Source organism: Dermacentor albipictus, chromosome 1, assembly GCF_038994185.2.
Source record: "Dermacentor albipictus isolate Rhodes 1998 colony chromosome 1, USDA_Dalb.pri_finalv2, whole genome shotgun sequence".
Classification (NCBI taxonomy): domain Eukaryota; kingdom Metazoa; phylum Arthropoda; class Arachnida; order Ixodida; family Ixodidae; genus Dermacentor; species Dermacentor albipictus.
The window spans coordinates 426270572-426286191 of record NC_091821.1 but is presented as its reverse complement, the minus strand read 5'-3'; the positions used below and the strand labels follow the sequence as shown (position 1 = coordinate 426286191).

Below are 15620 nucleotides of genomic sequence, written 5' to 3'. Positions count from 1 at the left end.
AGGGGCCCGAGTGAATACGGCAGGCATTACCAAATCATGACCGGGAGTTTACGGCGGTCATGGAAAGAAAATACATAATTTTTGCATTTTACTGGCACTAAGCAAAGAAATTTGAAAACAATTTCAGGACCTCAGAAAGATGGATGAAATGATAAAGTCGCAGTTTTGCCCGAAAGGTGAAACATCGATTACTATAACGAATTAGTGGACAGCTATGCGAAGTAAAGATAGTAGTGTTAAAGGCCGTAGAAACTTGTTAACATAGGCACCCTAACTAAATTACCAAGCATGGTGTCAGGCGCAAGCAAGCAAGCATGAACACATCTGACTCGATGACCGCGGGAACTCGCTGTCAAAATGCTGGCCTTAGGAAATGCGGCAGGAGCAGCGACCGAAGTGACATTTGTGCTAGCCGTTGCTTCAACGAAAAATGAGTGGCTCGAACACACAACGACCACAAAGCTATCAGCTGCCGAAGCACCTAGACTCTGCCATCAACGCAGGTCGCTCTCAAGATACGAGTGCGCGACGGCGCGCAGCGACCATGCTTCGCAAACTGCCGACCGATTCGATTCTCAGTCATTCTGGGCTTTATTTAATCGTGGGCGGGGATTACCACCCCGTCTGTACTAAGTGCGACCATGGAGTGTTCGCCACTCAGGCACACAATCTCTGGGGATGCGAGGGTAACCCTCCCCCGCAATCTTTACTGCTCCCTTTGAGGAGGGTTGGAACCAGCTGCTGACAAGAGCAGACAAGAAAACACAACTCGCACTCGTCTCGTGGGCCCAAGACGTTGCCCCCACCTGGGAGCCACACTAGCCTACTTGCCCTAACTTTCTACCAAATAGTGGCAAATAAAATTGTTTCTCTCACTCTCTCTCTCTCTCTCTCTCGCCACATACGCAATAGCAGCCAGAGAGAGCGCAACGCCCCCCCTCGCGCCTCACAACGTTGGGTGCCTCGCGCGCTGGAGAAGACGCGCGTCTTCCAGTACCTTTAATAAAGTTTATCCAATCCAATCATATCTCGAAGTAACACCTTGTGATCGACATGCCTTCAGGCCTCAAAGTGAGCTAATCAAAGCTTGAACAAGTAGTACGCACGGCAGCGGACCTTTAACACGATCATTTGTACTTACACGGAACTGAGAAATATTGGCAACTTTCTAAAAACAATTAGGACCTTGCTCTATCCAATTTGACCATCTTACCGAATGGTGACCGTATGTAAATGCGAACATTTTGAAATTTGGCATGTTTCAGAATCGTAAATGTGATTGTTCATACATAAAATGGGAGCGGAATTTACGATAAAGTTTGTCCCCGCGGCCGAAATAGGCACATAAAAAACTTGAGGATTTGCATAATTGAACAGGCACTGGCACTCTGGCACCCTGACATCTCCGTCTAAACGACAATTATTCGCTGAAGAGTTTCGAAAACGCTACTAAACTACAGAGTAGTTCTTAATGCCTCATTCGGGCTTTTCATAAGCAAGGCTTCATAACGTGCAGCATAATGACCGAAACTTGCCAACAGTATTGATGGGAAGATTGTTTCATAATATTTGTGAGAACAGCTGTTTGGAAGCGGAAGACTACCAAACAGCTACGAAATGTATTTGATATTAGATTCGCTTCTTGCATTTCAATTCGAAATAAATCCTGTTTCCGAAAATTGTGCAGAATACACCAACAATGGTTATAAATATAAGCGAGTAGCAGAATACTTCAAGAACGCTATTAGATTTAATTAAGGGATGATTTCACAGATGGCGTGCATTTGTTACTCTTGGGACATTTAGGCTGCGCTTCTTATTTCATTGCATAATTGCGTAAAGAATATTGTCGTTAATTAGCACACCCGTGGCTCTAGAACATAGCATATGAGCCGATTCGTAATTTGTGTGTTGTCTCCAGCTGCGCGAGCACCCGCGCAAAAGGCGGTTGCCATACTCCTCTCCCGTTGGGGCCCTCTTCCGCCGAACTGGCAACGCGTAGCACTTCACTCTTCTCAGCCTACTATTTCTCTCTTTTCCACCACAATTTCCGCAAACACAGCCGTCGAAGCCTCCACCTGTGTGTGAAACAATTGCCGTGATTTTCCTGTTTTTCAAGCCACAGCTGTCTCTCTCTCTCTCGCAGCTGACATGAGGCGAAGGCAGTGGGAGCAGAGTATAGTGCTCCTCGCTGAGCGCTTCAGAAAATCGTCTAAGCCTCCAGACGCCAGAAAGATCACGCATGACAGCACGTGCATCTCAATAGCTCAATTGTCACGTTCGGCTGGAAGAGCTCGTCAACATTCGGCGACGAGCGCGACCTGCAATTAGTTTGAGCGAGACGTACGCTCTTTCTACTGGCGCCTTTGTTTCGGACGTCCGTCCACCAACTGCCAACGGTCAACTAAAAAAGCGGAAAAAAGAGGCAAACAAAGATACTGGCCTTAGGCTCATACGCCCGTTTAACGATACCACACGTGATGTGTTTCGCTCAGTTTGTCGCTGTCGCTTATTATCGTCTAAGCTTTTTACATATTCAGTGTTTGTGTTGCTGAAGAGCAGGCATGCAAACACGGACACCAGAAGCAATGAAAACGACAACACAAAGTGCTTCGTTTCCTTTTGGCGTCCGTGTTTGCACGCCGGCCCTTCAGTAACACTAAGCCCTATAAATCTTGTTTACATTTCAGTGGTTCCACTACTCAATGTTGTTGGGGCAGAGCTTGGTTCAAACAGCTCACCTGCCATCTCATATAACGTGGGCAGCCAGTCGCTAACGTGGAAGAAACGCTCATACACGGACCCAGGCCCGCGCCAAAGATGCTGCGATGTCCATACCAGCCCGGGCACGCGAATACCTCCTTCCCAGAGAGTATTCTTCTCTCCTTTCAGCGGCCAAGGAGAAGCTGCGTCCAGACCAAAAGTCGTCGAGCAGGCGCCGTTGTCCGAGGTGAACACGAGAACGCTGTCTTCCAGCATGCCTTCCTCGTGGAGAGCCTTGAATACATCGCCGATAGACTCGTCCAAGGCAGAAACCATACCTGCACGTGTACTCAGTCGGTTGTACTGCCAACAAGGCGGCGAGCGAAATTGCTTAAACTAATCTGTGCAGGCAGCATGTCCGTCGTTATCATGGGGGACGGCATCGACACCTCACTTCGGATGCGCAAGGTGCCCAAGGCGCACTGAAACCAAACATCACATTGCTGCGCTTGCCCACTGCAGATCAAAGGAGGACGTAGATATCTAAAGTGACACATCCGGGAAATAATGCAGCCGCATCTAATGATAACGGAGACCTAGAATCGGTGGCAGTTTAGCTGTTAAACACTAAAGCCCGTTCATTAACCGTAGTAGCCTTAGAACCTTAGCGTAGGAGAGATACCATCCTTTTCTGTAGAAGGGAACGGTGTTCGGAACTTGTATAGGTCCCCAAACAGGCGTAGATAATCGTGGCGTTCACCTATGGACGCAGAGGCCAAGCCAGAATTTCACGGACCACGGATTTTAGAAAACGTTATGACTCCCCAGCAGTATGGGACAGAATAAAGATTTACTTCTACAGAACAATATTTTAATCGCAAATTTACGAGGGCAAGCAGGATTTATCATTACCGTTGAGCGTGTCCCCAGCTGCGGAAATAGTTTCTTGTCGAATGCCATAATTTGTAAAATTTCACGTCCACTATTCCAAGCCAGAAGATTGGCTAGACCCATCCCAACTCACCTATTACGATCCATCTACTTGCAATGCTACGAAAATTGACGAAAAAAATGTGTTCTCGTTGTGCTGCCGATACTAAAATAAATGACATACGTATCAAATTTTGCAGGATGACTTGCAATGGTACTGGCAGTTTCATATAGATGTGCAGTGGATCGCATACACTGTATTCGATCGGGTAATGGAGCTAGAAATTGTGCCCATGGGGAGCTTCTTAAAGCCCAGCGTTGAGATGTGTCCATAGTAGAATGGTTATGCCTCACCGGCGTACAGAGTCCTGTTGACGTGTCCAATGGCGTCGTAGCCACGCAGGTATATTTCAGGAACTTGTAGCCGTTCCCTCTCGGTGGCAAAGTGTGGCGCCAAGTGTGCCACATAGAGAAACATTGGCTGTAGGCAAGTGAAAATTAGAACATTATGATCAAAACAACTTTAGATAAAGGCTGCGCAATCACTGTTGCTGTCGCCGCTTTTCAAGTATCCCACCTGCTTGTGCATACTTGAATGAATCAGGGCTACGCTTCGGAAAGCTTCAATGCAAAACGTAATATGCGTAAAAATTACTGCGTTGTAAAATGCAAGCGTAATAAACGTGGCACTAATTTACGCATTGTTGACAAAGTGCCGGGTTGGCGTTATTCTTCGGAAACGCTTAATTTTCGCCGATGCATAATGCTTCGGCATCAACTTCTGAAAAATTCACTTTCTGAGCTTTCATAAACGCAACGGACTCTTCGGACACAAGTATGGGACTTAAAATTATGCAGCAGCCTTCAAATGAAGATGGAAAACAATGAAGGGCGCTGCTTTTTTTTCCGGATTGATCATGGGTTACTTAAACTGCAGAACTTTTTAAGCAGCCGATATGTGCCTTGGTGCAAAAGTTTCCATGCAATACGGAGGTTCACAGAAAGGCCGATACTTTAAAAGTGCTTTACAAGTGGTCAAAAATGATGCATCGGACACACACACACACACATATATGTGTGTGTGTGCGTGTGTGTGTGTGTGCGTGTGCGTGTGTGTGTGTGTGTGTGTGTGTGTGTGTGTGTGTGTGTGTGTGTGTGTGTGTGTGTGTACGTGTGTGTGTTTGCGTTGGAGTACATATGTGAAGCGACGCTTGAAGGAGGCTGTAACTGACTGCTATGCAACGGAATCGGATACATACTCAACAAGCTTCGCTTTAACGACTCATGGATGAAAGGCTTGTGACGCTGCTCAGGTCTACAGAAATAGCAGTGCCGGTCGTCTCATCATGCTCACAACACTCTATATTTAAAGACGACAAGGCTTTTTGGTGGACTACACTGTTTTTTTTTAAAGAAAATTAAACGTGAACGAAGCTCACCCAAAGCCGGCATACCTTTTCCTTCGGGTGGCTCCTGATAATAGATACGGCCTCCTTATTGACGATGTGCGTATAATAAGCTCCGTCATCACTCCTGGACGGCCTGAGGTCACGATAAAAATCTAAGCCATATGACATGTCAGGCTGCAAAAGGATGTAATAATGCTTACAGAGGACAATGATTTATCACACCAAAGGGCGGAATAGGTGAATTCAGCGTTCAGTCTACATAAGCAACTCATGTAATTGATGTTTACTTAGTGAGACACTTTGCAAAGACAAATAATGTTTACTGAAGCTACATCACAAATATTTTTGGTCTAAGAATGAAAGGCGGAATAAGGTGCTCAAGCTGAGCTGCGAGAGCTAACGACCTCATTTTTCATAAGTAGAGAAAGAGCTTAGTATACATAAATTTTCGTGCTTCGTGCCTAGTCGCATTGGTGCGAAATAAGTTTGATTAACAAAGAACAAGTTGCAGTATCATGAAGCCTAAGTCTTCAAAGCCAGAGAGCAGTTTGATCACTTCGATTTTTATAGTAAGATTTACACATTTGTTTGAAAAATCTACATTTTCTGTGTGTAATGAAAATGAAAATTTTACTTCATTTGTTCAAGACAGTTGGGCGTCATGGTAACTTCAAGCGTCACAAGTTCAGAACTACATATATCTGTACCCGGTAAAGTATAGCCACTACTGACTTCGGTACTGGCAGACGTATGTGATACGACAAGTGGTTAAGGGAAAACACGCGGAAGATGGGAGATGGAAATTCAAGACGATGAGCTAAATGAAAGCAAGGTAGAAACGGAAACGTTTCTACAATTGGACTTGTTTTTTTTTTCCAACACAACACATGCTTTCCTCGGCACAGTATTAATCGGTAGGTTTCTTCTGAAGGGTAGAAAGGGTAAGGCGCGTGGGTGCGGCAACGACCGAAGGTGTGTTAGCGGCGACGCTGTAGAATTGAGAATAAAGGGGCGCTCTTCACATGACCAGTAACACGGCCGTGTGTCAGTTGGCGTCACCGGCCGTGTGCACAGCACCCCTCTATTATCTGCTTCGCTGGAGGTCAATGGGCAATCGTCTCTCTGAAAGACATAATAAAAGGAGCGGCATAAAACCTTGAAAGAAGAAATTACTGAAATGGAATAAATATATAAATAAAATCAAAAAGAAAGCCGGGAAGGCTTGAATGTTCCCTTAATAAGGAACAATATATCAGGGAAACGGGACAATCAATGAACTTCAGATTAAACGGACATCGCGCGGAAACAGTTAGAAAGCTTCTCAAAGCCGTTGCCGAGCATTTCAACCAACCAGGTCACATCTTTCATCAACTCAAACTCTACCTCTTGCAGTCAAATTTCACTTCCGAACGAGAACGAAAATACAGAGGCTCATACTTTATCCATTAGTTCAAGACATTGCAACCAATAGGCATAAACGTTTGTAAGGGAGCTTTATAATCTATTCGTTATGCTAAAATTTGAAGCTATAGACAACAACACTTGGTATGGTTGCTTAGTGTTTTTGTTCCTCTCCGTTATTTTGCTTTCATTTATATATTTTGATAATTTGAGTAAATTGTTTTTCACGAGCGTCGTTTTCTGCTGCTCCTTTTGCGACCTCTTTCAGAGAGACGATAGCCCACGACCAGTAGCTGTGCTCATGGCCGTTGACACGCCGGCTGACACACGGCCGTGTCACCGGCCTTGTGCACGGCACCCCTTTATTCTCAATTCTCCGCCCTCTCTGCTACCACACCTTCTGTCGTTGCCGCAACCATGCGGCTTACCTCATCTCCTCTTTAGAGTAATTTTACTTATATATGCTGTGCTGAGGAAGGTATATGTCGCCTTGAAAAAGACAAGTGAACTTGTCGAAACGTTGATTTTATCTTTTTCTCGTTTAGCTGATCAAGTGGTCAAGTTCTTTTTTCGGAAATCATACAATTGGCATCGAGTATTGCGGCTTATCACAAGAACTCGGGGACAACATATTCTTGCCATCGCGTCTGTGACAACGGGAACATGACTTGGGCTCAATAGTACCACATCGGTTAACTTTAGCAAATTTAGTATTGTATGCATAAAGTTCCTTTCAGCCGCAATAAATATCGCCAAATACGTGCTTGTCCTCAAGGGTTACAACGAAACAGGTTTATTAATTATTACTGCCAGTCTTAGGCCAAAAACACATGCATTGGGGCCGTAAGTAACCGTGAGATCGCATTACAGTTTGTGTTGTATAACATCAAAGAGAGCTTACTGTGCGTCGATCGTGAGTGTAGTAGTCGACGAAGCCACCCCAGGATCCCACATGGCTAGAAAAACCCCTCCTCGTGGGTGTGTACTCAGTTTTGTGAAAGCCGAGATGCCACTACAAGAAATACATTGAATGAGTGCTGCACCTGTAGAAATAACTGATTTTACGTAAGCCACGAAATATTTTACCTATAGCAAACATTAGAAGCTGGTAGACAAAACATTTTGTGCGTGGCTTGAAGTTGACTGCTTTCCTATTGAATCATGTCTGCATATGCCAGGAAAGATTTGTCGTCAGCGTCTTTCGGCACGGCTTCCTTCAGTTAATAAAGGTAAAATCAGACATCCACCCATTCGTATAAGTTGCTAAAAAGGAAACCCACACGGGTTCCTCGAAAGAAAAGCCTCGCAGTTGAAGGAAAATCCGTCCTAGTCCGGGACTCGAGCCCGGGACCACCGCCTTTCTGGGGCAACCGCTCTAACATCGGAGATAACGAGGCGGCTAGCAGATGGCGGGGCGCAGTCGTATTTGCTAGGGTGCCTCGATGTGCGCCCGAGCGTGGGCGCGCATCGAGGCACCCTAGTACTTGCCAACAGCTCGAAGCAAAGGCAGGCTAAACGGAGCTTCTCTCCACCGTGAGAGTTCCCACAGAACTATCGCGTCAAACTCGTGCCTTTGCTTCGAGCTGTCGACAAATTCAACTTCGCCCTGCCATCCGCTAGCCGCCTGGTTAGCTTCGACGGTAGGGCGGCTGCCCCGGAAAGGCGGTGGTCCCGGGTTCTAATCCCGGACCAGGACGAATTTTTCTTCAACTGCAAGGCTTTTCTTTCGAGGAACCCGAATGGGTTTCCTTTGTAGCAATTGCTACGAACAAGTAGATGTCTGATTTTGCCTTTATCAATTACTTCTCTCCACTTGCGGGTTCCTGCAGAACTATCCTATCAAAGGTTTGCTTCCTCGTCTTTACGCAATAAGTATGAGACGCTGAAAAAAACTGGCTGTGGCTTAGCTAAGGCTAAGCCCAGGATGCGAAGCATACTAGCCTTTATTTTAACGCGACAGCGTTAAGGAGCTCGTGTCGCAGAAAAGCCGGTGTCGTCAGCGTCGGCTCAGGCGTGCGGCGCTTGCTCAGGCGCACATTTCGTTTTCGCGCCGAACGCTGCGTTGCTCGACGCTCACCGCGTCCGATGCGGGGCGCGTAGTCGCTGCGCCGTAGCAAAGCCAACTAGAAACAGTCTCTGTAGCACGCCGCAACCTTCGCTTCTCATTCCAACGAGCCGCTCTGTCTCCAGGAGGCATCTCACCTCGTGAGTGTCTAGCAGAGGCAAGCGCAGCTTCTTATATACCGCCGCGACGCCGCGAGCGACGGCGCAAGTTGGAGCCCCGTTGCTCCTCTGTCGTGACGTCACGGTGTCACGTGGTCAGCCTTGAAGGCGACGCCGCGAGCGACGGCGCGAGTTGGAGCCCCGTTTCTCCTCTGTCGTGATGTCACGGTGTCACGTGGTATTGAAGGCGACACCGCCGCGCCTGAGGAGCTGGGTTGAGCTCTAGTAATATGCTTCGCATAAAAGAATGAAAATTCATGGTCCTTGAAATGTCGATAAAACTACGCAAGGAGAAATGTATCACCTGTCGCGCCAGATGAAAGAACTACTTGAAATGCAGAAGACGATAAAGGGACACTCACCTTTCCAACCATATAGGACGTGTACCCTAGTCCATTAAGCCATTCTGGAAGCAGTTTCCAGTGCAGAGGCAATCCTCGGGGCTCATGCTGCATTATTACGTGATGCTGCATTCCTGACCACGAAAATTATAAATAATAAATATTTTTACGAGTATAGCTCCACATCACATGATGAAAGAGCGCCGAAGACCGAGACAAAAATAAGAAATAACAAATGAATGTTGGGAATTTCAACTAAAGTTTATTGGAGTGAAAAGGCGTGCTTTGAATATGCGTCACCTTGCGACGAAAATTAGAAAGATGGGAGAAATATCTAAATAAACAACAGCACAACAAACTGCAAGTTTAATGCAAACGACGCATTCACACAGTTCTATGCCATTAAAATTGTGCACAACAGGAATACTAAAGCTATACTATTTTTCCATTCCTAAGTGCACTAGACTGTAGGCTTACACAGTTGCCTTGAAGGCGGTAAATGGGAAACGCTTCCATAATACCCCAGTTAGGTTATTTATGATTGCGTACACCGCGCTCCTCTACTCTTAGCTTTAACACGATTTCCTAATCCGGGCAACTTAACGCACTAGACTGTAGGCTTACACAGTTGCCTTGAAGGCGGTAAATGGGAAACCCTTCCATAATACCCCAGTTAGGGTATTTATGATTGCGTACACCACGGTCCTCTACTCTTAGCTCTAACAAGATTTCTTGATCCGGGCTACTTAACTGGCAACGAAAACGCCAACTTTATTTTAGGTGCTGGGGTCTTACATGCCAAAACCCCGGTTTGATTATGAAGCACGCCGTAGGAGAGAACTCGGGAATAATTTTGACCACCTTGTGTATCAACGTTCACGCTATCCTCGGTACGCCGGCGTTATTGAATTTTGCCCCCATCGAAGTGCGCCCGCTTCACACGGGATTTGATCCGGCGAAATCGTTAGCAACGCAAAGCCAAGTCCATCAAAGAACCACGGCGGTTAAAAAACGCTGTCACACACTGCACCTGTTTGCAATAGTTGTTAAGTTATGCGACGCCTTATTGAGTGCCTTGGAGGTAGTTTGCGTATATTTGACGCATTTGTGGACAGTCAATCATATTTTGAACCTGAGGGGCTATAGTCTCTTTCTCGCGACGTGGGCTGCACAAGTAAGGTGAGACACTCTAACATAATGTGCGCAGCTGTCTCGCAGAAACCGCGAGGCACACATGATTGAATGTGGACAAGTCCCTGCGGGTAATCGCTGCAAAAGGGACCACTCACTTAAATAATAGTGTTCAAAGATTACGAGGCAAGCCTCGGCCATCAACTTGACGAGGAAACGATTAATTTGCTCCATGCTGATCTATAGGTGCTGCGCGAGAAGGTGTCAGTGGCTCAACAGACGAGGGCCGCATGGAGCGTTTCCCAGCTTTAACGTTTACCGGCGCACCACGGATTTCGAAGGAGACGCGTAGGCTTCGCGACGACAACACTCGGTGGATATTAGTGTTCTTACAGAAGGAGCAAGGGGAGTCCCAGCGCAGTACGCGCCTCGTACATCTCATTTCTATGGTCGCAAATTGTTGTCTCGCTACATTGATTCTGTGCTACACGTGTGGTGGCGTGCTTGGAAAGAGGAACACGAAGCTGCTGAACATTTCCGATGTTTTCCGTCTCCTCTCGAAGCGAAAGCGCCAATGGCCAATTGAGCGAAAGCGCTGACGGCATCTGTTGCAGGAAAAAAAACGGCACCTAACTTCTCATTGGCTGCAACGCCCCGTCATGAATGCGCCTCGCACGTCAGTGACTCTGTCGCACGCTTGCTGGCTCAGGCAGCACGTGCAGCTAAGGAGTCTGGAGCATCTATATCACCGGCCGCGGCAACCTCAGCCATAGCTATACCTCGGTGGTATGGGACACTGACACCGCAGGCTGTTGCTGCTGCTGCTGCTGATTGCTGGCTCGAGCAACACGCACCCGCTATGGAGGGTGAAGAATGGAGCGAAGAATAGCTTTTCTTTGACGCCATAGTGGCGATGCAAGCGCAAGACGCTATCCGCCAGGCCAAACCTCTATCCTAAAGCTCTTCGCTTCTGCGTGCCCGGCGCTGGCACCCACAAAGTTCTTTGGGGCTTCAAACATTTGGGGCCTCTATTCTAAAACTGTAAGAAAATTCTAAAAGCGGTAAGGCAATACATCTACTTAGGGTATGTAGGGACCGCAGATCCAGATCATGAGACTGAAAGAATCAGAAGAATAAGAATGCGCTGGGGTGCATTTGGCAGACATTCTCAGATCATGAACAGCAAGTTGCCATTATCCCTCAATAGAAAAGTGAACAACAGCTGTGTCTTACCAGTAATCACCTACGGGGCAGAGACCTGGAGGCATACGAAAATGTCCTACTTAAATTGAATCGAAAGAAGAATGGTGGGTGTAACGTTAAGGGGGGGGGGGGGAATAAGAAAAGAGCAGATTGGGTGAGGGAACAAACGCGACGTATTGACATCTCAGTTGGAATCAAGAAAAAGAAGTGGGCGTGGGCAGGGCATGTAATCAGAAGAGGAGATAACCGATGGTCCTTAAGCGTTACGGACTGTATTCCAAGAGAAGGGAAACGTAGCAGGGGGCAGGAGAAAGGTAGGGTGGACGGATGAGATTAAGAAGTTTGCAGAGTCAACATGGCCACAATTAGCACAGGACTGGTGTAGTTGGAGGAAAGTTGGAGAGGCCTTTGCTATGCAGTGGGCGTAGCCAGGCTTATGATGATTATTATTCTAAAGCTCTCTGTTAACGCAAAAATTATTCGCAGTAATGTTTGCGATCAACCGTTCAGCGGCGTTCTGTTGGACAATGCCGCCCCACATTCACCGTTTTCCCCGCGTTTTCTAGGCCTTCGTCACCCAGTGTCGTTCGGTGTCTACACTGAGGGTGGCGCGCTCAAGAGACAGATCTGTTGGAAGCGCCTCGACGAGCGCAGACCAATCATAGCTGGTCCGCATGCCGCTCGCGTGGCCGGACGCTCTATCTGGCCGCGTTCATGCGACGACGCTGACATACGCGACGCCCAAAAATGGCGATAAAAACGCTGAATGTGGGGCGGCCTGTAATGTCGTATTGAACGCCGCTTGCCCTTGACTTCTCGTGGGCAAGCGGGTTCGTATAAATTATTGGCGTGTTTCTCTTTTGGCCTTACCGATACGCAGTTAAAACGCAAGCGAGAGCTTGCGCACACAAAGAACGTGCAGAAAAAAAAATAAAATTTCCACCAAAGGACTCTGATGCTTCCACATTCCCACATGTAAGCAGTCTTAACTGTCTCTGCCGAATTTTTTTTGTAACTAAAATCTTGTGTTGTGTGAAATATACATTAAATAGAGCTTAATCTGTACCACATAAACTTGAATCCACGCAAGTTTTAATGACAGGATATGTTTGAACTCGTATAATTCTGAAAAGTAGAATTATTATTTTTTATTTAACAATTGCAACGCCAAATTTATGCCAGCTAACCAGAGAGTTCGGCGCCACGTCATTAAGGAACAACAAGCAATAAAGCAGACTGACTTTTATCGTGGCAAGGGTTTGTGTTCTAGAAGCATCCTCTCGGCCTAACACAACGCCTAACACAACGCCTAACACAACATGGCCTAACACAACGCTTCCAGCGAAGAAACCGCGACCATCGCATTATCTCCATCGGCTCTTCAGGGGACCATTGTCCGCCTTACTCATTTCTGGGTGAACATCCCGAAGTTCGGTTCGTACATGTTGAAGAACTGTACCATCTACACTGTATCGCCTCAACATTCTCGCCTTGCCCACGTCCACTCCTCCTTCCCTAGTGGCGTCGCACGGGAAGTGTACGACGTCCTCTCCAGCCGTCCTCTCCAGGCAGCCGTCCTCAAGCGCACCATATCATCTGAACATAGGCGCCTGAAACAGCTTATTGCCGAGGGTAAACTCGGTGGCCGCCGACATACACAACTTCTCCGTCATCTGCAAGACACCTCCTCAAATGAACATCTCGCCAACTTTGATCACTGAGTAAATGGCACTAGGTATGCGACAAGCGAGTGACCAATTCTCAGCGTTCGCAAGCACCGGAGCGCCACGTTTCTTGTATCCAGCTTTTCATCAGTGCGCTTTACTCTGAGAAGGAAGATGAGATAAGCAGTCGGCATCTACGGGGCACCGAGCGCTGTAGTAAGCAACGAAGTATTATTGAAATCGCAAGACCTACCGAGCCAATGGGCCAGCGAGGTCTCGCTGTTCAACAGGCCACCAGAGAGAATAATGGTTGGTAACAATGTTCGAACGGTGGCCGCCCAAAACTTATATCGACATGCCGATCGCGAAAACAATAGCGAGACATGCCAGTTCCGTGACTATCTTTGCTGTCGGCCTTCGTCAGGCTACCGCAGCGTGTGAGTGTCCGTCGTGAACTGGACCAGCGATAGAACCAACGCTCAGACCAATTCACTTAGTATGCACTTCCGTGAAACGTTTCGAATTAAACTGGCGCAAAACTGGCCTAGAGAAGATAAGAAACTTCAGCTCCTCGAACGTAGACTCAAACTGAGCGGTCCATACGTAATGGGTGTCCATGCAAAGCAGGTATATCAGTAGATAAAGAAGTTACCCGAAGATGCTCGAACCGTTCGTACATCAATTTTGTCTTGGTCCTCAAATGTTCTCAGTTTAGGTCCGGCTAGCACAGCAGCAGACTCCATTAAAGCGTTGACTTTCCACAAGAAAGCACATTTATCGATGGCTTCAAGAAGAGGACGAGGGACTAGCGTATTCTTTTTTAGTCGGCGCGTTATTATAGCCTGGCTCGACAAGGTATCTGCAGGAATTACATCCGGACGTGTGAAGTACGCACGGGAATAAACTTTCCTGTCAGACCAGGCAGAAACTTATCTTGAGACAAATAAATGACGAAGGTTTGATGAGCATACAAGCATCAAGTGCGGCGGCTGGCAACGTGCTTCGTAGTTTAATATCTCTAGTCCCGCAGTCAAGCGTTGGTCCGCCTTCCCAGAGGAGGTCTAAACCTGAAATAACACCATGACTTGCACGGGCTAATACAGTGAACTCGACTCTGAAGCTCTGTCCTCCAATCGTAACCAGAACAGAACAAACACGAAGAGCAACATTCACGCGCACGTGGTTAGGTATGCCAAACCACACCCTTGAGGTGTAAACGGCTGACCACGTTGATAATGCGGTGCTCCTCCCAGACACTATCATGGTGATAACGGTAAGGCAAACGTCCGTGCATATATGCCATCTAAGTAGGAAGTTACGATAACTTATGCATGCAATGAAGGCTGCTATTCTTCGTTTGCATTTCCCTGTGGAATTTTCATACGCCCCTTGGGATGCGCCGTCGCACAGGGTCTATGAAATGAAAGGAAGTCTAAACCTGAAATAGCATCATGAATTGTGAGATCTACTACAGTGAACTCAACTCTGAAGCTCTGTCCTCTCATCGTAACGAAAGCCCGACAAACACAAAGCAACAGTCACGTTCCCAACATTTTTATGCAGCGCGCATTGAGTAACAGACAGCTGTATTGAGAGTTTTTCGTGTTAGTCTACAATTTTCTCATTGATACTTTTCCTGTATTTGTAATACTTGAGAAGTTGATTAAATAATTAGGACTAATTATGTTTTATGCTGAATTCAAAACATAATCTGAGTGACAAAACGTGAAGCTTTACTTCACGCACTAAATATGCGAAACAATGTGCCCTTCGTGTTGTTTGGCATATATCCCATGACTCCGACGAACCTGTTGCCTTTATCAAACTGTATTCTAACTTGTGTCTTGCGCAACTAGAGTGCGCTTCAGTAGTTTGGGGCGGAACGTGGAAATCTAATTCTGAGCACATTTAACCCATTCGAAATAAATCGATATCTATTTTCAAGTACGGCTTTTGTAATTCTGGAGGCCCCTAGTTAAGCCCTCTCAAATATACTTCTAGTCACACCCTAAAATCAACACGTAATGAATCCGACCTTGAGGTCCCTACACCGGGTTTCCCAGGTCGTTTGAGCCAGGCTTTAAAGTTATCCATATGTCACGTAGCTGGACAGAACGAATATAATATTATTCGCCGTCGCTTGGAGACACTCACACTATGGTTTGAATTCAACGTAACTACTCAATTAGTCGTAATTATTTAATCAACTTCTCAAGTATTATGCTTAGAGGAAAAGTGCGAATGACGAAATTGGAGAGCAACATGAAAAGCTCTCGTTACCGCTTTCTGTTGCTTAACACGTGCTGCATAAAAATGTTTTTCCAAGCAGGAGATAAGCCCGCGCATACACGCAAAATTTGCGCGCGACTGGCCGCTCGAGGCACTTTGCGGGTATTCGTAGGCATCTTTCGCGCTTAGAAAAACGCTTTTATGTAGAACGTATTGAGTAACAGAAAGCTGCATCGGGAGTTTTTCATGTTGCGCCACATTTTTGTCATGGACACTTGTATTCTAATTATTATATTTTGGAAGTTGGTTATTTGATTATAGCTAATGGTGTAATTAGACAGAATGCAAAAAATCATTCGAGTGTTTCACACTACGGCATACAACAT

General features: G+C 46.5%; 1 protein-coding gene across 1 annotated transcript in view; it reads right to left on the bottom strand.

The window, feature by feature from the left end:
• LOC135896612 (arylsulfatase B-like) overlaps positions 1 to 15620 on the bottom strand; it is a 35865-nt gene that overhangs the window by 18704 nt on the left and 1541 nt on the right. Inside the window, exons 3-7 of the mRNA XM_065425082.1 lie at positions 9029 to 9141; positions 7345 to 7455; positions 5088 to 5216; positions 3988 to 4114; positions 2742 to 3041 (exon numbers count right to left, since the gene is read on the bottom strand). Coding sequence (XP_065281154.1) covers positions 2742 to 3041; positions 3988 to 4114; positions 5088 to 5216; positions 7345 to 7455; positions 9029 to 9141 — 780 coding nt within the window. The remainder of the gene's footprint in view (positions 1 to 2741; positions 3042 to 3987; positions 4115 to 5087; positions 5217 to 7344; positions 7456 to 9028; positions 9142 to 15620) is intronic.